The 22481-nt window shown below is 50.3% G+C and overlaps 2 protein-coding genes across 2 annotated transcripts; both read right to left on the bottom strand.

Annotated features, from left to right (window-relative positions):
* Window positions 1-2874: 2874 nt before the first annotated feature.
* On the bottom strand, window positions 2875-6083 carry LOC120683377 (F-box protein PP2-A13-like). Its single transcript, XM_039965454.1, has 3 exons — window positions 5197-6083; window positions 4882-5000; window positions 2875-3597 (listed from the first exon to the last, which is right to left on the bottom strand). Exons 1-3 carry the CDS (start codon window positions 5560-5562, stop codon window positions 3171-3173), a joined length of 912 nt encoding a protein of 303 aa, XP_039821388.1. The 5' UTR covers window positions 5563-6083; the 3' UTR covers window positions 2875-3170.
* A 2956-nt stretch (window positions 6084-9039) lies between these two features.
* LOC120683164 (E3 ubiquitin ligase BIG BROTHER-related-like) lies at window positions 9040-12707 on the bottom strand. The gene is made up of 8 exons (XM_039965193.1): window positions 12525-12707; window positions 11803-11958; window positions 11026-11251; window positions 10872-10936; window positions 10754-10798; window positions 10287-10411; window positions 9837-9945; window positions 9040-9477 (listed from the first exon to the last, which is right to left on the bottom strand). The coding sequence occupies exons 1-8, from the start codon at window positions 12690-12692 to the stop codon at window positions 9439-9441; spliced, it is 933 nt and encodes a 310-aa protein (XP_039821127.1). The 5' UTR covers window positions 12693-12707; the 3' UTR covers window positions 9040-9438.
* Window positions 12708-22481: the final 9774 nt, after the last annotated feature.

The raw sequence follows: 22481 nt of genomic DNA, 5'->3' as shown, positions 1-22481 counted from the left end.
AACAGGGGGGCTGTCGTCCATCCAGTTGGCGACAGGACCTAAATGTAAAAGAAATTTACATTTAGGTCCTAGCGCCCAGGTCGCATTAAACAGTAAACTTGTAAAATTGATATAAAATCGTAGAAAAATCGGAAAAAAATATAAACTAAACTGTTCTGCATTCTATGAAATAAGATCTACAACTTTTGTCATATAAAGTTTTTTATTTGATCAATGTATCTTGCTCTATTTTAAATACCAATTTAATCCACTTTTATTTAAATCTCAAGATCCATCCTTTGGATGCATGTCATCTTTGGCCAGAGTGTTGCATGTGGTGAGTATAGGCTTGTGTAAAATTTGTAGGCCCAAAAAACACTTCTAGAATAAGTTTTTAAATTAGATCTTGGAATATATATAGTTTAAATGAGTTTTTTATCCATACTGCTATACTAAGTTTTACGAGCCATAACTTTTACAGTAGCCTTATTTTATTTTCTAATAGCTATAGAAAAAGTTTGGTAAATTTTAGATAAGCACAACTGGACCAAATGAATTATGACTAAGGTAAATGCACTAAATCAAGAAAAATAGTTTTTGTACCTAGAAAAATCTGAAATAATTCATTTGGTCTAGTAGTGCTTATCTAAAATTTACCAAACTTTTTTTATAGCTCTTAGGAAATAAAACAATGGTACTGTAAAAGTTATGGCTTCTAAAACTCAGTATAGCAGCATGGATAAATAACACATTTAAACTAGACATTTTGCAAGATCTAATTTAAAAACTTATTCTATATATGTTTTCTGGGCCTACTAATTTTGTACATGCCTATGCTCACCATATTCAATACTCTGGCTAAAGATGACATGCATCCAAAGGATGTATCTTGAGATTTAAATAAAAGTGCATTAAACTAGTATTTAAAATAGAGCAAGATACATTGATCAAATGAAAAACTTTATATAAAAAAAGTTGTAGATCTTGTTTCATAGAATCCAGAACAGTTGAGTTTGTATTTTTAAATTTTTTTATGATTTTATATCGATTTTACAAGTTCACTGTTTAATGCACCCTAGGCGCCAGGACCTAAATGTAATTTTTTTTACATTTAGGTCCTGTCACCAAGGGGGCGACAAGCACCCATTTTTGAAAATTTCCCTATTCGGCATATATTTTTGAAATTTTGTTTTTTAATATAAAAATGAAAAAAAGCCTCCGGGCACGCGCATTTGGCGGGTGTGCGGCCCAAAGGCCCCGACGAGGCGCCGGCCCACCAATGAAAGTGATTGGGTGCTCTAGCCTAAGAGGGGGAGGGGTGAATTAGGCACTAATAAAAACTTTGACCTATGGCCCCAACTAGTTTGCACAAAACTTAAACTAAAACATGCTATTTAGATGTGCAACTAGGTTGTTCTAGTGTGAAACCCCTATCCCAAAAGAGTTTAGCAACCTATAGCATTTTCTATCAAGAAACTATTCTATGAAAGTAAAGGCAGACAAATTGCTAGTATGAAATGCGGAAGCTTAATGAGCGGGATAGGAGATAGCAAACTCTTGACGCGGGTGTTTATCCCGTGGTTCGGTTAGCCACAAAGGCACACATACATCCACGTTGTTGTAGCACTCACTAAGAGTATTTGCTACTCGGTCACCAAGTCTATTCCGTGAACACAATCACGGTCACCTTGGCCTCGGGTTCCACTAAGGAGCTTCTCCACAAAGGATGGGGGTCTCCACGTCCCTCGCACAAAGATGTCGTCGCCGTTCCACACCAAGTCGGAGGGTCGATGACGTTGCCGGCGAGCTTCACGCTCCAAGGTGCCGGCGCACCAAGCTCTTGTTTTGGTTCGCTAATGAACCACAGCACAAAGGCTCGAAGCCTTGCAATCTCACTCACTAAGAGCTAATCCTTTACACAACACTCTCAAAGTGTGCTAAGGGCTAAGGATATGATCTTGATGCTTTTGTATGGCTTGGAGATGTTCTTGGGTGTGTGTGGGATGTCCAGCAACTCCAGCAAACTTCAAATGGCCGGGGTGAGGCGTATACATAGGCCACCAAGTCTTGTAGCCGTTGCTCCAACGGTCAGCTGAAAATCTGCGTATCACCGGATGAACCGATGCCTCTGGCTGGGGTAGCGTCGGTTCATCCGGTCACTCATAACCCGAAGTAGCCGTTGAACTCCTGACAGCTGACGCAGTGATCACCGGTTGATCCGATGCTTTGTACCGATGCATCACCGGTTCATCCGGTGCTTAAGGATCTTCTCCTAGGCGCTGACGTCATTACACCGATGGTATGCACCGATGCTTCACCGGTTCAACCGGTGCTGAAGACTTGGCTCTTGCGCGACTTGCATCGTCTCTGGAACATAGGACGCCCAATGCACCGATGCCCCTTTTTGACCCGTCGGTTCATCCGGTGCTCATAAGCTGACTTGGCTTTGATTCCCTTCTGCTATGGCGTCGGTTCTTCCGACAACCATCGGATGCACCGATGCTTCATGCGTCGGTTCTTCCGGTGCTTCAGACTGAAGAGCCTGAGAATGATCATCTTAACAATTATATTAGTTCAAGTGTTGTGTTGTCATTCGATCACCAAAATCACTCGAAATGGCATAAATCACTCGAAAATGGCATAAAATGTGCCATGTTGGTTACAACCAAGCGATCTCTGCGTCCATGGGTGAAATCGGTGAAGAGGGCCGGTCGGGGGGGCTTGTTTATTTGGAATTTGCTGCGTCCTGAATCTGGCCTGCCACGGGATGGGTAGTTTGGAGTGCTCCTTTTTTTAGACTGGAAACACCAGTCTACTCAAATTCCAATCACGTACAAACACAAGATCTCTGCACAGCTTACAGGGAGGATGTTTTTTTTTAAACAATACATATTATTGACCTGAACATCACAATTATAATTTCTAATGGATAATAAATGAAATTATTAAACACCTCTTTCTACATACAGGCGCAAAGCACTCGAATCACTATCGCTATACCTACATCCAGTCTTCCTCACCTCCCTACTTATTTGACTAGAACTACAAAATAGAAAATACACATAAAGAACTTGTGTTCATGCATAGCTCTCGGGAACATAATATGCACAGTAAGCTTTTGGACAAGAATGACCATAGCGAAGAAGAAGAAACAAGCTAGCCAAGCCATGCAAGCATTCCTACAAAATTTTCTAGCACAGTACGCATTCCTCCTCATATCGGTGATCTTTGGGGAATATAAAGACCGAGTCAACACAGAGGCCGCCTTTTGTATGTGTACAATCAATCTGCATCATAGAGAACTTGAGTTCCGTCACCTCATCTGAACTCGATACCACAAAATCCCCGACGTGGTAAAGGATCCATCTTCCCGGTTTAGATAGGTAACATTCAGACTCTGTGTGCTGATCATCTGAAGTTGAAAGCTGGAACCGTGTTGGTTTGATGTCCCAACCATGAATACTCTCAGAGCCATGGCCTCGGCGGCCCGTACACTTGTGTGGTCGACCCAAATGCAACCGGAAGAATAGGCTGTATGAACCAGCAGGAAAGCAGAAATCAATCTCTCCGCACACCTCAAGCCACCAAATCTGCTGAAGGTAGGCAACACTGTGAAACCTGCGATAAAAGCCATAGCAATTTAATCTGGTATTCAGTGACTTCAGAAATGATTGGATACAAAGATGATAGAGCTCAAACAAAAAAAAATGATAGGATGCACGAAGTTACAATACCAGATCATGCAAGGTGAATTTCCTTTTATGAAGATATCTGAGGTAACTGTGTTACCAATAAATCAGCTCTCAATAGGAAGTGTTTTGGATAGGGGGTTAGCAATTTTTTAGATTCAGTTCAGATGTTCCACTATGAATTAAATAATGAATATTTAAATTCAATAACCTGTATCTTGATTATAGACATGCTCTAAGTTGCAGTGATGGAAACCTATAAAGGTATCACTCAGATATTGTGGTAGATGACAGCAACTGATAATACTGCTGATTACATGCACGAAGCTTTGAAAAAGGACAACCGACATAACTCAGCACAATGTGTAAGCACAATCAATCAAATCACATCAAAACCAATATTCTGGATGTGCAATTTGCATCAGAAATTATCATGCTACTAAAGTGATTGGGTTTGGCTTTATGCAGCATTGCAGCATGATGACTATCATCAGGGTTTTATATGTCGCACAAATCAGAACAAAGTAGCATAGATGCTCAATTAAAGGTAACATCTGCCCAAAAAGATATTATAACCAATGAGCTTAGTAACGTTTAGCATATCACACAGCCTGAATATATATACATATATTGATCTCCACTCCTACATGAATCAACTACGAAAAACCATAGCTTATTCAACCACTGGTGTTGGCATGTGTCAACCAACCTCCATGTATGTACTTGACTGGCTTGCAAAGTTGTCAGTTTGCAAACAGTTTGGGTAAGTTATCTGGCACTACGGGCATTCTGAATTTGTCCCACGCCTATTGGTTGGGGAACCACACCAACAATCATCGCAAAAGTAGACCATGACCATGCATTTCTTCATGGGTAGGTATGCGAAAAAGAAAGATACATGTACTAAGCAAAGTCATTTTTAAGCTTGGGAAAACAAAACTTCAGGTCAATAACAAAACAGAAACATTAAAGGATCCTTAGAAAAGAACAACAAACATCAGGAGTCTATGAGATTATAAATGAAAATCAAGCGATTAACTGCAAACTTCTAATCAACCAGTGATTATGGACCATATACAACTATGACATGACAAGTATTACATGATTTTCATTTCCTCATTCTGCTAGCATTTTTATGGAATTCAATATTAAAGTTCCTGATTAGTGATTAGTACCTTTATTACTCAGAAAAATAGAAACAAGAGGGAAGTACCTTGATTCCTCCGTTGATAGGTGGCTCCAATACCTCCGATCATCTCTGCCAGTGATCGTCATAGCCCTTGAAGAGATGGACATGCAAAAACCTCCCTTGTCCTTCTCAATCCAAAATTCCTACTCACATAACTGCTTTCAATTAGATCGTTACAACACGGATAAAAACAAAAAGGAATGAACCAACTTCACTGGAGACAAGCAGGTTGTAGTGATCGATTTCTTAACTTTTCTTTTTTTTTCCTGCTAAATCCTCTTGACAAAAAGCATTCTAGTTGGTGGATATATTATATGATAGAAAAGAAAAAGGAGATACCTTGGTGCCGCCGTCGAAGGGGGTGGGCCGGCACAGGCGCGCGTATTTCTCCTTCTTGATCGTGGCAGAGGAGCAGCACCTGCCATTGCCCTCGGCCGCGCCGTCGCAGCCGCAGTCGTCGTCGGCCGCGGCGGCCAGCGCGGCGAGGTACCTGTGGTTGGCGGGCAGCTTGGCGGCCCAGATGCAGTCCGCGGAGGCCGCACCCCGGAACGCCCGGTTGAGGCGGGCTACCTGGCAGATCTCCAGCGGGTCGAGGTAGAGCAGCACCGCCGCCACGCAGCTCTCCGGCATGTCGCCCAGCGACGTCTGCTCCCACCCGCGGCCGTACCCCTCCGGCCCCACCATGCTCGACGCCCCCGCCCCCATCCAAATTGCAAAATTTCGACGCTGGCAATGCGGGGGAGTTGTGCCGTTTCCACGAACCCCGCTCCAATGCGTGGACGCCTTTCTCCTCTATCTGGTCGGGGGCGGTTGGATAACCGCCAGCTCCTCTTGAATTCAACCGACTTGCAGCCGCGAGAAAAATCAGAACCTCATCCCCAGAGCAGCCGCCGCGACCAGACTCCCTGCCAGCCCTGACATCACCTCCAGCCCAAAGACCAAGACCAAAATGCTCAGGATTTTCCCGCAGCTCGCCTCGGATAGAGCATCAGAGGCGGGGGGAGGAGACTTTTGGAGGGGTGGCCTGGCCTGCGACGGAAGAGAGAACGAACTCGGCGCCGGGTGCCTTGCTGACCTGGTGGTGGTGGCCGGATAAAATAGCGCGCTTTTCAGGGCGAAGGTTTTGGGCAAGCAAGGAAACTGGGTCAAGCGGATTATTTGTTGCTCCGGCACATCACGGCCACGTCGTCCGCGGCATTGTTTTGGCTAAAGATCAGGTGATGCAGATCCGAGCGGGAGTTGGGGGACAAGACTGATTAGGTGTAACCGCGCAATCAGTTTGGTGGCTCTGGTAGCTTCGCTACATAAGGTGGTTCGTATGAACAGTGTTCATAGCGTGGTGCCACAAAAATGCTAGCTACAGCTAGCATCATGGATATCATCCCTGAACAAAAATATCGTGAATGATCCAGTTCGGATAAGTTGGTACACACTCGTTGTCGTGCAAATAGCGTTGTGCCACATGATGTTAACATTGGTTTTGTTGTCACCGTGTAAGTTAAAAGTTCACTTTAAAGAAATGGGATCGCCTTATGTGACGTGGCCGGTATTGTTAGCACATCAAGGTTGGAGCTTTATACTTAACGCTGGCGTCCAAGGATTTTGAAAGCACGCACACACTTAAGCGTCTAGTGGAAAAGCGCATACCTGCCTGTGTTACGTAGGACGACCTTTTGTGCCTTTAATTACACACGCCTAGGAGGTGCACATCTTCAGTGTATGCTCGAGAAACATTCTGAAGTCTGTTCTTTTTAATTAAGGAAAAATGGCTCATCGTTTTGCATCATCTGGCGCATGCACTTCTAATAAAGGACAAATGTTTCATCCTTCTAGCGGGCAATATCAAATCATCTCACTCTCTCAACCCGTTTGCTTGTCTGACGTGGGCAAAACTTAACACAGACCGTGCCCCCCTTATTTTCAAACAAAGTTAGTGCACTACTACATCATAAATCAGCCCATTTTTAGCGACGACAACGCCATCATCGTTGATTCTTTTAATCGGTAAACAGTGGCCGCACAGTGGTAGCTAGCGACGAACTTATCGCTAGCTCGCACGCTTGCCGAGATAGCGCTCTCACGCGCGCTCTTCCCGAGCGTCTGCCGCCCTCCTCTCTCTCCTCCAAATCGCCGGCGCAAATCGCCGGACCACTGCGGACGCCCTAATAATAAAAACTTCCAGCAGAGCAGAAGAAAGGCGTCCACGTCGACACGCCTGTCTGGGTCGACTGCGCTTTGCAGTCTCAGAGAGCCCACTTTGGTTCCCCAGCGCTAGGGAGTAGCGTAAATTTTGACACACTACGCTACTTCGCGAGACGAATCTAATGAGGTCTTTGACCACATGATTACATGATGGTTATTATAGCATTACTGTAGCAAAGTATGGATTAATTACCATTATTAGATTCGTCGCGCAAAGTTGCACCGTACCCATCCGTGAAAGATTTTGCAAATAAATTTCTCTTAGAACTTCATGCATATAAGATTTTTATAAAAAAAAAAATTAGCGTGAGTAGCGAAAAAAAAAACCAAACAGGGGACCACATGATCTCGTCTAATTGAAGAAAGCCCAGATAGATTGGAAAATATCACCGGTCGCATCGCCATTGGCGCAGAGGGGACACTGTGCGCTTTTCGATTCGTCCGACTGTGCAGAGCAGCGACGACCAACAGGGGGTGTCGTCGCCTCGTAGGTCGTGTCGTCGTGATGCCCAACAGCTAGCATCGTCGAGGCCTGGAACTGGAAGGATCGGCTCGTGCGGTTTCGAACAGGGCGGCATCGAGCGGAGCCGGAAGTGGCGCGCTCAGAGGGGAGTGGGGAAACGGCTCGTTCTCGGACCATCGGACGGATCATGACGAGGGCACGAGGCTGTCGGTCGCCGCCGTCGGTCGCCGCGGGAGACGATAAGGCTGGAGGCGGAGCGGCGGCCGCATGCGTGTGCCGTGTGCGGACCTGGTGCCACTCAGGTGTTTGGTGCAAACTTCCCTTCGATTTTGTGGTGGTTTTTTTTATTTTCTGGATAGCTTCGGCCCATCTTCCCTTAGATTTATAACACCATATTATAGTCTAGTACTCCCTCCATTCAGTTTTGATAGATATATTTCCATATGACACAATGACCAAGGGCACCACAAGTGTGCTTATCAATCTAATAAATGTCACAGACTTTTTTGTTGGTCCTCCAATGTTTTAACTAGGAACTCCTTGTAACTAGTGCTATTTATTGCTAATACCCATGCTAATAGTAAATATAGCTATCATTTTTGAACATTTAAGTTTTTGAAATATAGCTATCAAAAGTGAATAGAGGGAGTAATATAGTATACTGGCCTGTTTGCGTCTGCTGTGCTGTTCTGTTTCCCTAGAAGTAGTTGAGACCACTGTCAGAATGAAAACTTGCAAGCCTTGCCATGTTTGGTTTTTTAAATTTAAGTCATAAGCCCCGTCGATATTTAAACATCAATTAAAAGCACTAAATATTAATTTATTATAAATCTAATTTCGTGACTTAATCACGAGACGAATCTATTAAGCCTAATTAGTTCATAATTTGACCACTAATTACTACAATAACCATCCGCTCATTGTGCCATTAATTATACTTAACAGATTCATCTAGAATCCTAATATTAAATTAACATCCGAATATTTGATGTGATAGTTACTTAAAAAAACCAAACGAGCTTCACTGGCTGCGGTTGAGTGATGAGATTGGTGTGGTGAGGCCTACATTTGGAAGACGCCCCCGCTTTCGTCATCTTGATAGAAGGCTAGAAGCCTCGTGTCCGAGATCCAGCAGTCGCCATGACAGTTCGGCAAGAGCACAGCGTCAGGATTTGCTCCAACACACCAACCATTCAAAGCCAACTAATTAACAAGCTGGTGTTTTGGTCACGATTAGCGTCAGTTACGTGCATGGCATCGGCTTTCAGATGAGCGTGACGCACACTTGAGGTTTCGTACCGGGCTCTCCTGCGAGCCGTTATTATTCAATGGGTTGCTTTGGTGTGTACTCACTAGTTTGTCCAAAGCATGGGCTGGTTGCTCGAGGAATTCCATCACCCGGAAGTCCGGAACGACCCGCCCAACCGAAGAAGATAAAACCCTGGTGCAAGTGCAACCATGGTCCAAAATGGCTGCTGGCTGAGGAAATCAGAAGTCAGGCTCGGGCAATCTGACCATTGGCTAATCACAGCGCAATTGCTTTATAACAATTCATCAGTGCCTAATTTTTCGTACCATTACTGATCCAATCCAAGTTGCAACATTCTAGAGAGTATGCCTGAATGAGGTGGAGCCAAGAATCTGAAATGAACCGGGCAATATGCACAATGAGATGATGAAAAGGACTACAGTGTCACATCAAGTCTGAATGTCCCAGTGACTCTAAGTTCAGAAACAGAGATCATATTGATTTTCCTTGAGACATCACTTGTTTGGGCGGCGGTACGATCCTTAAGCACTACAGTGCACTACCTTTCAGCAACCATGCATCATGATTATACCAATAATGCGCATCTAACTGCGGCAATTCAGATGATCGCTGGAGCTGGCCATCAGATGAATCTGCAATCCTCATTTTATGAGCCGAAAACCTCCTTATTGCAAACAGGGCATACCTGCAGCATAATGCATGCCAGTAAAGGCTTAGCAATGACCACACTTTCTCAGGATAACAAGTGTAAAACTGCAGACATGATTGCAAATATGGAAGTGCGGAAGCAGAATCCTTTTGTCTTAAAATTGACACATTTCCACAGGCTGAATTAAAGAGAAAAATATACCAGATGGTTATTCCATAGCCGTAAGGAATGTGTAATATGATTGCTCAGAAGTTCTCCCTCTCATTTTTACCTTCGTCATTTTTAATATTTTGTGAACTTGCAGTTGCTAAATCCATTAAAAAGCGAGAATAATGGTACAAATTCCCAATGCTAAATCCATTAAAAAGCTAATACTACTAGACTAGGTAGCTTACCTTGTTGATCTGTAACCATTTGGCGACACAAGCTTGATGATACTGATGTCCACAGGGCAATTGAGTCAGCCTATCTCGGTTCTTGTAAGCCATACAGCAGATCACACACCTGCATAGACACAAACAGAAATGTGTCAAATTTGTTTGTTACAAACATGCAACCATATACCGCAAACAAAATGAACTGATACTCGAGGAAAAACACCTAGTGGCACAATGTCAAAGGTTGCAACTTAAGATTACAGAATATTATTCTTCAAAAAACAACTTAAGATTACAGAATATTATTCTTTAAAAAACCTAGACTATAACTAATCAGTATTAACAGGGTGTTGCATATTAGGATAAAATTTGCGGATGACCCACGCACCACCACACTTACAAATATACAAATTTGTTCAGCAAGAAAAAGAAAAAGGCAATGATCTCTTAATCAGCTTTAAAACATACTCATCATGTTTTTCCTTTCTTGAGAATATCCTAATTTTGTAAGTTGAGGTCGGTAAGAGTGCTATGACACTTTCAGGCAGCCCTTTGCTTTCAGTACCAATGGCTTCCCCTAACTGTTGTAGTTCCTGAAATTATAAAGAGTCCAACAAACGAAATGCAAGTTAGCAAGCAGCACCCTAGTTTACCAGTGTATATTCCTGAACTGTTAATCACCTATAAGCACATCATGCCTAGACAATTTCCACGAGCAACCAATCTAACTGCTAGCATGTGGGTAAAAAAAGAAAAGTCCATTTCTCCAATACTCAACCATAAATCACTATAATTAACACCATTACCACAAGGCAACAATAAAATAGAACATGCAATTCCTATAAAAAAGCTAGTGGTTATTAGAAACAAAAGCTAGCTGGCACACACAACTGATGGAAGACCAAAATAAAAACAAACGACTTCATAAAACGCACCTCGTAAGTCATATTATCAGGATCAATTCCATCCTCCTCCACTACCTGTATATTGGTGCTTGGCACAATAAATCGAAGAGCATATTGATTGACAAATATTCCTGCCGGAAACAAATACCTGAGGAGGTCTGCTTGCAGAACTATTGCCTCTATCAGATGCTGAAGAGGATGTCGGCTTTCTTCCTAAACAGGTAATTTGAGACAACAGATTAGCACTTAACCTGAGAAAAATATCGACTCCGACACCAAAAGAATTAAAGTATGCAACTAACCATTATTGTCAGTAAGTGACGTTTTGGCTAGTTGGCCCTCCATTTCTTGCAACTCTCTAGCTAAAGCTTCATCAACCGCCAGTTGCAACTCAGAGTCATAGTTTACAACTCCTGATGGTTTTCGTTCATTTGATGTTCGATTATGACCATAGCTAGAACTGGGAATTGGATGAGTTCTTGATGAGCTGCTACCATTATTTCCTTGAAATAATTGATACAGTATTTCCTGAACAGTGTGCACAAAACAGGCAAGGTAATATAAGGTTTTGTCATATTTGTAAATAATGCTGAACAGTTTCACTACAAGGGAGAACAATGGTCATAAGCATCATGCATCAAAAGATAAGCAATTCACACTGTCACCAATTTCATGAAAATTGTATTCCGTACGATTCTAAGTTTGAGTTCAGATCTCAACCTTCCAGCTTATGGCCTAGTAAACCAGAAATTTATGAATCAGCCATGACAAACCTGAGTGAATACATATTATCTGCAAAACAACAATAATTGTTTTATATTTTCTCAGCCAGCCCATTACAGATCTAGAATTCAATAACATAATTAGCAAAGCATCAACTAACCATTTCTGATAAATGTAACCAACACTGGATTTTTTTTTTGTCCCAGCTACTTTATAGCGATAAAGTTCAGGAAAGTGTTGTAAGTTTTGACTAAGTTTGGTTAAGGCTTCCCATAACACATCAGAAGCACACATATGACTTATGAGGAACACAAGGTCAACCAAGTAATACAGGGAAAAAGGAAATGGCATCCAACCTGATCTTGAAGAACTTGTGCAAGATCATCGTCGTCATCAAAGAAGCATCCCCCATGATTCTCTTCAATGGCGTACGGTAGAGAGGCATTCATATAACAGACAGCCGCATCCTTCTTTCCAGTTGTGTTGGTTGGCGTGTACATGCTCACAACCTCCTAACAAAGAAACTCGCCGAGTATAGCTGGATCAGGCCCCCACACAAGCATACCACATTGCAATCACGCTATCCCACACATGTATACTAGAAAATACCCAGACTGCAAACTGAGTCCTTAGCCAATCTTGGCAACTTAGAGATGGACTCCTCATGTCCTCATAAGTCATGAGCATTGTTCTACAACTACAAGAAGGCTATTTCAAACTACTAGTATAAGAACACAGTTGATTGATCAGCTATAAGAGCACAACTGCAATCTCCTCTGAAGCTACCCGAGATCCCTATTTCCGGGGCCAAAACAGGACCGACACCAACGATGATTTTCCTACAACAACTTACGGGTTGATCTCTTCCTAGTTCCTATCAACAAAAAAAAACAATCCAGATTGATCCCTTCCTGTAAAAGAACAGACTAATCTACGCCTAATTCCTCTGATGAGGCACCACAAAACCACCCGAGTCGCGACAAGACACAGATCAAGCATCCGAACTCCATCTCACTCTCAGCACATTTCGAGAGCAAACAAATCTGTCAGAACTTGGGAAGCGGAAGAGGAAGCTAACCTTCGCGCGCAGCAGAGAGATCGCTGCACAGGGCACAGATCGGGGAATAGATTTGGCGAAGGCGCAGCCGGCCGAGCGAGGAGTGAGGAGGCGCGGTCCACAGCTTTGCCTTTGGTGGCTAATGGGCATGGCCGCCTCGCCTCCAGTCCAGTGGCGGCGTCGCGTCATCACGGTCTTGGTGGACCGACACCACCCGGCGTCAGCCCAGAGGGGCCGGCGTGCGGGCGCGGGGCCCGCAGTAATGAGTAGTTTGAGGTCCCACCTGTCGGACCGTTAGGAGTTGTCGCCGGACCCGGGCGGCTGCTTGGCGTTGTCCGCCGCGTCGTCGTGCACGCCGGCCGTTCACCAGTTCAGACGGTGATACCGATACGGGAGTAACGTTTGTAGTCCATGCCGCACTGGTAAGTCTTCGTTGATTTACGCTAGTCCCCTGATACAAAATGAGCACTGGAATTTTTTTTTTTGACTCGAGCACTGGAATTCTGGAAATGGGGAAACAGAAGGAAAATGAGAAAACATGGCCCGAAGACGCGCGCATCAACGAATTCGGCCCATAAGCATCTCTGCTCACAGGCCACGAAGCAGGCACCTAATAGAGTGGGAGTGTGGGACGCCGTCCTGGCCCATTACCGGCCCGGCTACCCACGATATTCGTCCGTCACGACGGTATCCGATCCACGATAATTCCCTTCTATGTTTGTCAGTTTGCAGGTGCAAGGCCGCAACGGTTGCCGCAAACTAATCACGTGGGTTAGTGGCTGTCCACTAATTTTACTGTCCGGCTCGTTAGTATTAGATGGGCTTTGCGGAAAATACATATTGCCCGCATGACCCGCAAACTTTCCGCTCGCTCCTCTGTCGTCTCCCTCTCCGAACTGCGGCACCATCCGCAGGGCGCAGGTGCAGGAGCCGTTGCGCCGCCTCGTGCGGTCGCCGCTCGCGACTGGTTGCTTGACGACTTTCCCCGCCTCGCGGACGCGCACGGCAGCTTCCGCCAGACGCTGGTCGCTCTCGCATCGCTCCAGGCCGTGACACGCGTCGCGCTGCACTGCAACACAGCGACCCCGCCAGGCTCCCGGCCGCGGCTGCCATGCGCGCCGGCGCCGTGGATGGCAGGGCCCCCGCGCCGCTGCCCATGACCGCGCATGCTGGGGCCACGAGCTCTGCCGCCGCCGCTGTTTTGGCGTTGGGGGCGAGCACCCCGTTTCCGTCAGTGGGACCCACGGTCCACCATCGTCGCCGCTCGCCGCCCATGCGGCCATGCCCCAGCAGCATCCTGCATCCCTGCGTCCGTGCGTGCATCATGGCGCGAGTGGCCCTGTCGTCGTAGCCGATTGCCATCCGCATCGCATCCGTCAGCAGCTTCCGCATCTAGCTCAAGCACAACAATCCCTCTAGCATGCCATCCATCTTATATTTTCCACTCTCCACCAATCCAAGCCTGCTCTTCAATTCGAGTCCCTGCGAGATGCAACAAGCAGTATCCGCAGAAGTAAGAACAGGTGCCAATGGGCAGGCAACAGCCGAGCGCACCTGGCAAGCAAGCTCACCGAAGATTTGGATATTAGAAATCCCACCATGAACCAATCACATTAGTGGGATCCAGATGAGCAGATCCAGCACTCACCTTGGGGGGAAGAGGAAGGGTGCGCCGGAGTGGAGACTTTAGATGACGACGAGAAGGGCTCCAGGGAGGGGTAGAGACATCCGGCGATGTGCGGCCGATGCTGTGGGTCACGGCTGGGGCGAGAGCAGCAGGAGGTCGTGCGTGCGCTCCTGGGAAGAGGACGGAGCGGCTGAGGGAGAGCGATGGCGGCGCGACGTGAGACTTTGCGGGTTCTTGCGGGTTTTTCTTTTGCCCAGCGGGCTTGGTGACGTGGACAACAATTATAGTTGGCCAACCGGGCTGGGCCCGACGGGCCAGCACGGGCCCGGTCCGAAGAAGCACGGCACTAACCTGGCCTGGCTCGTTACCCCGCGGGCCCGTGCCGTGCCCGTGCCAGAGGCCGGGCCGTGCCTGGGCCGCGATCCCGGCCCGCGGCACTAGCACGAGCACGGCCCGGCTAAAGGTCCAGCACGGCCTCGGCCCGGCGCCCGCCTCCCCCCTCCCATCCCTACCCCGTAGCCGGCTGCCGCTTGTCTCGCCTCTCAGTCTCTCACCTTCTCGCCTCTCGTTCTCTCCTCGATCTTCCTCTCCTCTCGGCCGTTCATCCTTCCTTCTCGGCTCTCGCGGCCTCAACAACCCCGGCGGCGACCGACGGCGCTCGCGTGGCGGGCGGCAGTGCTCGCGCGGCCTCGGCCACGGTGGCAAGCGACGCGCGGCCTCGGCCACGGCGGCGCGCGCCCAGCGGCTTCCTCGACCTCGAGCTCTCCTCTCCGTTTCTCTCAAGCGTGGGCGCGTGGCCGGCGGCCGGCGTCGAGCTGGCACGGCGGGCCGCATGGCACGGCACGGCACTGCGAAGCTGCCGTGCCTGGGCCGCGACCTCGGCACGGCAGCCCTACGCGGCACGGCACGGCAGTGCCGCCGTGCTCCGGCGTGCCGTGCCTCGCCGTGCCCGTGCCGTGCGACCCGGTTGGCCAACTATAACAACAATAGGTTGCAAATAATTTGCAGCTGAACCGCTTGCGTCACGAACAACAATTTTGCTGGGCAGATTTGCGGGTTCTTATAAGAACCCGCCCGGCCTGCAACCTGATTTGCGTCCGAACCAAAAAAAAAAAAAAGTCCTGCACAAAGGCACCACGTATCTCAGACATTCAACACGTACTAGGACTGGAAAAGGGCCTCTGTCGACAGTGCTAGGTAGGGAATTTTAGCCCGCGAAGATGCCCCGTTGCTTGTTCTTTGCCGGGCCCTGAAGCTACGTATACAAGCTCCGTCCCGTCGTGCCCTGGCGGCGAAGAAAAGTGAAACCTGCTTCATACTCCAACCCCAGGTTCTGTATCGCGCCGGGGGCCGCGGCGCCGCCGTCAGCTGGCGGTCATCATCGAGGCCCTGTTTGGTTTGTACAGTAGCACACACGTAGCACAAACAATGGCACTGCTCCGAATCAATGGCCAGAGTTCGTCGCCTCGTGAAATTCACAAAGTAAAAAATCAATCGCTCCCCAGCCGCCAGGCTGCAGCCGTGCTATCACGGCCTGAAGGATAAAAAGTTTAAAACCTATAGATGGACTTCTATTTTCTATCTCGTAGAATATTTTTTTATGAAGAAGTTATCGCGTAGAATATCTCATAAGCACATCGAGGAGAGCTGCTTTTGCACCAAAGCAGCAGGTGACACCAGGAAAGGTTAAAACAGCCGCGGACAGTGTTAGAGCTCCCTCCTCAAGTGAAGCACGTGAGCGCGTGCACGTTCAGGCCTTTCTCTGGGACCGTAGTTTCCTTGGTCTCATCATTTCCGGTGAAAAGGTCTGTATTTGTAGCAGTGCGCTGCGAGATCCAAGGAGCTAGAGCCTAGAGGGGAAGTGTGTACCTGCTGACTCCGGCTGGTGATTGTCCCTGGCCAACCTGACCAGCCCATGTGCCCCCTCGATCGAGCGCTCTTATCGTTCAGGAGCAGTGTTTTCTAGTGCTCCGGGGCCAGGCCATGGCATAGTCGCGAGTTGGTAATAGCACTCTATCACGTGGCATCATTTCATAGCACCATACACGTACTGAAGAACGAAAATGCAGAACCACCTCCTTAATTAGTAGTTTAGAGGCAGAATTGTTTCTTACCAGATGTCATGGACACTGTTAGCTATTGCGCATTAGTCTGTACTGACGAGAGCCTGCTTCACTCTAACAAAAAAAAACGATGGCGAAAGTTGCTGAAACAGGAGCGCGCCGACTAGTAGGCACGCATTTTTTTAGGTAGGCTGTTAGGTAAAGCCACAGCAGTACAGCACGCACGCTACTCAGACAGGATTATCTGGAACGCCGCATACCAGGGCAGATGATTACCACCGTATGTACGTCCGTACCCATTGCCTGCGGTCTGGCGCGGGGCCATCCCAGCTCTGCTCAGATCTCCTTTTTTTCGAACCTGTTCTTTTGGCGGGATGTCGTACAGCTGAATCAATCTACCCGCCACTCATCAGCACTTTCGCAGTGCAGATCAAGTCAAACCCAGTTGTGTACTTCTCGCCTGGGTGTCCAAGTCAAACCCCAGCAGCGGTAGGGGACTGTACCCCCAAACTGCACGAGTGCACGACAGTTGCAGTTGCAGGCTTGCAGAGAGGCATCTAGGATCAGTATTTCAAGGGCTGTGTTTAGTTCCTCTAAAGTTTTCAAACTTTCCGTCACATCGAAATTACATCGAAATATTAAATAGAGTTAAATACACCAGCGACCCTCGAACTTGTCCCCAGGTGCCACTTAGATCCACGAACTCGCAAAATCGAAATCTGGCTCCCTGAACTTGTTAAGTTGTGCCACTTAGGTCCATACCCTTTCAAAGATCATGAATATATGCAAAAAGGCCCTTGAGTTTTATCGTCTTCTATCTTCACATCCTTGAGGGATAGAAGGCCAGCCCCCATGGCGCTCGCGACCGGCGCCCTCCCTGCTCCCTCTCCGCGCGGAGGCACGACGCGGGCCGGCCGTCGGCGCTCCTCCCCCTCCCTCGCCGGCGCTCCCTCACTCATCGCCGGGGCCGGTCCTCCCCCTCCCTCGCCGGCGACTGGATCGGGGCGCCGCCGACCCTCTGCCCCCTTCCTCCCTCAGCCCCCTCCCTCCCTCTCCGCCCACCCTCGCCGACGCCGGATCTGGAGTGGCGCGCGGCCGGCCCCTCCTCCTTTCCTTCCATGGCAGGCGGCCGGATCCGGAGGCGCCACGGCCGCGCCCCCTCCCTGCTCCCTCTCCGCGCGGAGGCACGACGCGGGCCGGCCGGCGGCGCTCCTCCCCCTCCCTCGCCGGCGCTCCCTCACTCATCGCCGGGGCCGGTCCTCCCCCTCCCTCGCCGGCGACTGGATCGGGGCGCCGCCGACCCTCTGCCCCCTCCCTCCCTCAGCCCCCTCCCTCCCTCTCCGCCCACCATCGCCGACGCCGGATCTGGAGTGGCGCGCGGCCGGCCCCTCCTCCTTTCCTTCCATGGCAGGCGGCCGGATCCGGAGGCGCCACGGCCGCGCCCCCTCCCTGCTCCCTCTCCGCGCGGAGGCACGACGCGGGCCGGCCGTCGGCGCTCCTCCCCCTCCCTCGCCGGCGCTCCCTTACTCATCGCCGGGGCCGGTCCTCCCCCTCCCTCGCCGGCGACTGGATCGGGGCGCCGCCGACCCTCTGCCCCCTCCCTCCCTCAGCCCCCTCCCTCCCTCTCCGCCCACCCTCGCCGACGCCGGATCCGGAGGCGCCACGGCCGCGCCCCCTCTCTGCTCCCTCCGCCGGTGACCGGAGCTCGGCACGCGTGAGTGCGGGCGGGCCTGCGCGAGCTCGGCTGCTGGCGGTGGGGCAGCTGCGGCGGGCGGAGGCCACACGACGCGCGGCGTGTTGCCCTCCTCCTCCGGCGCGCATCCATGGCAGAGCGGCGCGGCGCGCGGGAGGCCGGTCGGCTGCGGGCGCTCGCCGGCAGCAGGCTGGGCGCAGGCAGGGCCCTGGCCCCAGCCTCCCGCGGTGGCTGCTCGGCGGCGGCGTGGCTGTAGGGCAGGTGATGGGGCGGCGCCGCTCTGGACGTCGGGGCGGGAGTGGTTGCCGGCGGTAGGAGCAGCGTGGCGGATTGAGAAAGAGGTGAAAGAGATGAGGAGGATCTACATATAGAAGATGATAAAATTCAAGGGCTTTTTTGCATATATTCATGCCACGTGGCGCCACATCAAGTGGTATGGACCTAAGTGGCACAACTTAACAAGTTCAGGGTGCCAGATTTCGATTTTGCAAGTTCGTGGACCTCAGTGGCACATCGGGACAAGTTCGAGGACCGCTGGTGTATTTAACTCTATTAAATATAACAAATGACGCATGCATGGAATATTAAATGTGGGTAAACAAAATAACTTATTGCACAGTTTGGATGTACGTTGCGAGATGAATTTTTTGAGACTAGTTAGCCCATGATAGGACAATATTTACCACATACAAACGAAAAATGCTACAGTGCTTTTCTGCTTCACTTTTCGCAAACTTTTCACATCTAAACACAGCTAAGTTGGTCACGAACATTGTCCTGTCCGGCTGTCCAGAGGAAAAGGCAAAAAGGCATGCCCCTTCCGCATGGAGCTAGGAGCTACTATACACCAAGTCATCACCGCCTGTCCGCCTAGGCAGCCAGCCAGCCGCCCGGCACCTGTTGAAAAGATATATTAAATTTTAAAATAATAAATTATGGATATTATAAGATCTAACATGAACAACTCTATCATACTAACGATCAAATATAACATGATTATGATCTTAGAAAATAACCTTGCTTGAATAGTGGATCGGATATATAGAAGAGTCACATAATCTCGCGGCGTGATCGTGATTTAAACCTATTAGGTTTCCATAACTTAGCTTGAGGCTAAGTAAAAAAAAAGGCAAAATAGCTAATATCGTCCTTGGACTATTAAGCTCGCTCAATTTCGTCCTTCAACTACCAAAAAGTTCAATTTAGTCCCTGAACTATACAAATAGGTCGGTTTTCATCCTTATGCTCAGTTGGCACACCATGGTGGATTGCCTTGTCAGCGACGAGTCAATTTAGGGTTGTATCTCGTAGTGAAATATGTATTTTACCCCTGGACAAATGAGTATAATGTAGTTTGAAGTGCCCAGTTGTCGGTGTCCTGACCCGGCGGTCTGGCACCAACTAGTAAAATGATGCGTGATCCCTCACCCTGGATGGTTGATGCAAGAGGTAACACAGGAACGCACGGGTTTATCCTAGTTCCGGCCGCGAGGCCGTACGTCCAGCAAGGGTGTGCGAGTGCACTATACTATCTTGCACCGGGGGTTCCTGTAGTAGGGGATACAAGCGAGGCGAGAGAGGGAGGGAAGCTCACAAGTCTCTGCTAGATGAGGAGTTGATTGAGGCAAGTGCCAATATCGGGGCTCAAGAGAGCGGGTGTGTGTTCTGCGAGTTACATGTGTGTGAATGATGATGAGATCGTGAAGATAGAGCCCGCCTCCTCCTTTTATAGACACAAGGAGGGGCGTAGTACATGTACGGGGAGACCTAAAGTCGTCGCCTTCTCCCCGAATCGGGGGTGCGCAGTGGGTGACTACTGTAGAAAGTACACTGTGGGGCACTAAAGAGCATGGCGCCAGGCGTGGCGATTGTCATGGGAGTCGTCCTTGGTCTTGTGGGGATCACGCCGGCGTCCTGACAGCTCCAGCAGGCGGCATGGTGGCTCCTGTAGAGGGTAGCGTCCCCTGCACTTGACGTGGCGGCGTTCCGAGGGTCCTGCAGGCGGGGGTCTTGATCGGGTCAAGGTTCGGGCTGCGCCCGAGGGTCGTGCCGATGCTATTCGAGGGTTCCACATCAGAGAAACTACGAGGAGTAGGCAGCACAGTGGAGGGACCAGCGCCGAGCATATCCGCACAGTGCGTCGCAGGTTCCCACAGTGTTGCTACAGTGCCGGGGATGGTGGAGCAGTGACCGGAGTTGGTGGACGGAACTCCGGGTGCTGTTGCTATGCAGAGTGGCGGCCTGACGCCGTCTGACCCGGGTGCTGCAGCGGAGTTGTTGGCATTTAATGCCTATGTACGGCGGGCGGGTGGGCGGATGGCCGTTTGTCCTTTCCGTCGAGGGGTGGCCTCGAGCGAGACGGAGTTGATCCGCTTTCCCGAGGGTAGGCTCGTTACCCTCGAGCGAGGCGGAGTTGGTGCGCTTTCCCGAGGGTAGGCTCGTTACCCTCGAGCGAAGTGGAGGTGCGGGGAGCTGTCGAGGGCCTCAGCGGGAAGCCCTCGAGCGAGGCGGAGATTGCCCCGCGGGTTTGAGGGGGGTGCGAATGGGCCGCACTGTGTACTTGGGCCGTGGATTGGGCTTCTTTGAGTCCTTTCCTTTCCTTCGGATTGGAAGGAGACTGTTGGCCTTCGTGGGCCCGTTTGTCTAACATGTGTTTTGCGTTTTAAGGGCGATTGGGTCCCCTGGTTAGGGTGCCCCTAATCATGGTACCCGACAGTAGCCCCCGAGCCTTTGTAGGGATGAGCATCAACCCTGCAGAGGCTTGACTCTTCGAGAGCGCGACTCGGGCGCCGATCGTGGGAATTTTAGTTGCCCGGCGGGGGCGTTCGAGCTGGTTTGCGGAGGATTTAGATCCTCGAATGTGTGAAATTTCCTCCATGGGGGCGCGTCAGCGCATCCGCTGGTGTAGCCCCCGAGGCCTTGGAGGAGTGCTTGCACTCGTCCAAGGGCTATAAACCTCGCCCTGCATGGTTGATCAATTGGGGTGACTGCCCAGCTTCCTTCTCAGCCAGCCTCGGCGTTCCTTTCAGCCGGCCTTGGTGTTTTTTTGTGCTGGTACAGCAGCCCGTCATTCCGTTGAGCAATTCGGCAGGCGCGTGTAAGCGCGGGAGGTTCGTTAAACACGTGGGATTTCACGATCGTCGGTGGCCGATTCATTCGAGGGTGCAGCTTGAGCCGTGGTACGCGAGGAGCCCCCGAGCCCTCGCCTACGTGAAGGCGTTCAGGGGACCCTCGACTTTTTATTACGACCCTCGTCGCCCTTCCGCAGGGAGGAGGGGTGAAGCGCGCCATGCTACCCATGCCCGGGCCGTGAGCCATGGCTGCTTTAGTGAGCTGTAATCGGGTGGTTCAAGTAGACGTCCGTGCCCCGTTCGATAAGGGTCGGCTTGCGGTCCGGGGACACGTCACATAAAGCACTCGCAAAGGTTCGCTAGGCGGGGCTCGGACCCGTTCGATAGGGTCCAAGGGCTCGATGCTCTCCCTCGATGGGATCCCCCTGCTAGGCACCCTCGGCCGACCTCGACACTGCGTGGGGCACCTCGAACTCCGTGTTCGAGGGTAGCTTGTGTAGCATGCCCATGCAGTCCCTGACTCTGGCGATCTGGCACGCCTGTCAAACCCTCGACGGACCAGGCTTCGAACCCCTGATCAGTAAGGCCTCGTAATCGAATTTCTTCGACGGTAAGGAATCCCGGAGGGAATATTCCGTAATGGTTCGCTAATTGGCGCGGAGTCGCCGGTCGTGCGCGCGGGTCTTCCGCTAGTCGTGGGCGACGTGGCCCGATACGTGCGGTGCAGTGCGGGCGCGCCTTTTCAGGCGGCTGCCTTGGGCAGGCGGAGAGGCGTGGGCGGCGGCTGGCGGATGGGACGGTGCCACAATCCCGCCGCGCCCCATTGGTTACCACACCGTAATTATCGCCGAGTGCGCGCGTGGGTGCCTCCGTGGTTGTGGGGCCCAGCTGTCGACGGCAGCGAAATCTACCGCATTCAATGCGGCAGATTCGGGGCCGCGGCGGCGAATCCGCTTGGCGTGGTGGATAAAAGCGGAGAAGGGGGAATCGATTGGCCTCACCTGGCCATTTTGCTCTCGCCCCCCTACCTTCTCCGCCTCCCTAGCATCCAGAGCCAAGAGCGAGAGGAGGAAGAAGAAGAGGAGAGAGTGCACCTTAGCCATCATTTGAGCTTGTTTCCCATGCTCCCCACCGATTCGAAGCGATGGAGCAGATCGAGGAGCTGCTGTCGTGGCGGTCTTGGAGCAGCTGGTCGCCGATAGGCTCCTGCCGCTGAACACCAACTCGTCGCAGCCGGTGTGGATCCCTCTGTGGCCGGAGGAAACCGAGCCGAATCCCTCCAGCGGCTACATTGTGAGCCTCGTGCGGCTCCACGAGCGGGGGATTCATCGTCCCCGTCGGCAGGTTCATGCGCGTGCTGTGCAACTACTATGGGGTGGAGCTGCACAACTTCGGCCCCAATTCCATCACGCAGGTGGTGGTATTTGTCGCCCTCTGCGAGGGTTACTTGGGGATTGAGGCGCACTGGGATCTGTGGATCCACCTGTTCCGCGGCGAGCTCTTCATCGAGAATGCCTAGGGCCG

This window comes from Panicum virgatum, chromosome 7N (genome assembly GCF_016808335.1).
Source record: "Panicum virgatum strain AP13 chromosome 7N, P.virgatum_v5, whole genome shotgun sequence".
NCBI classification, from domain to species: Eukaryota; Viridiplantae; Streptophyta; class Magnoliopsida; order Poales; family Poaceae; genus Panicum; species Panicum virgatum.
Note: the sequence above shows the minus strand (reverse complement) of the source record. Positions and strands in the feature narration are given on the sequence as shown.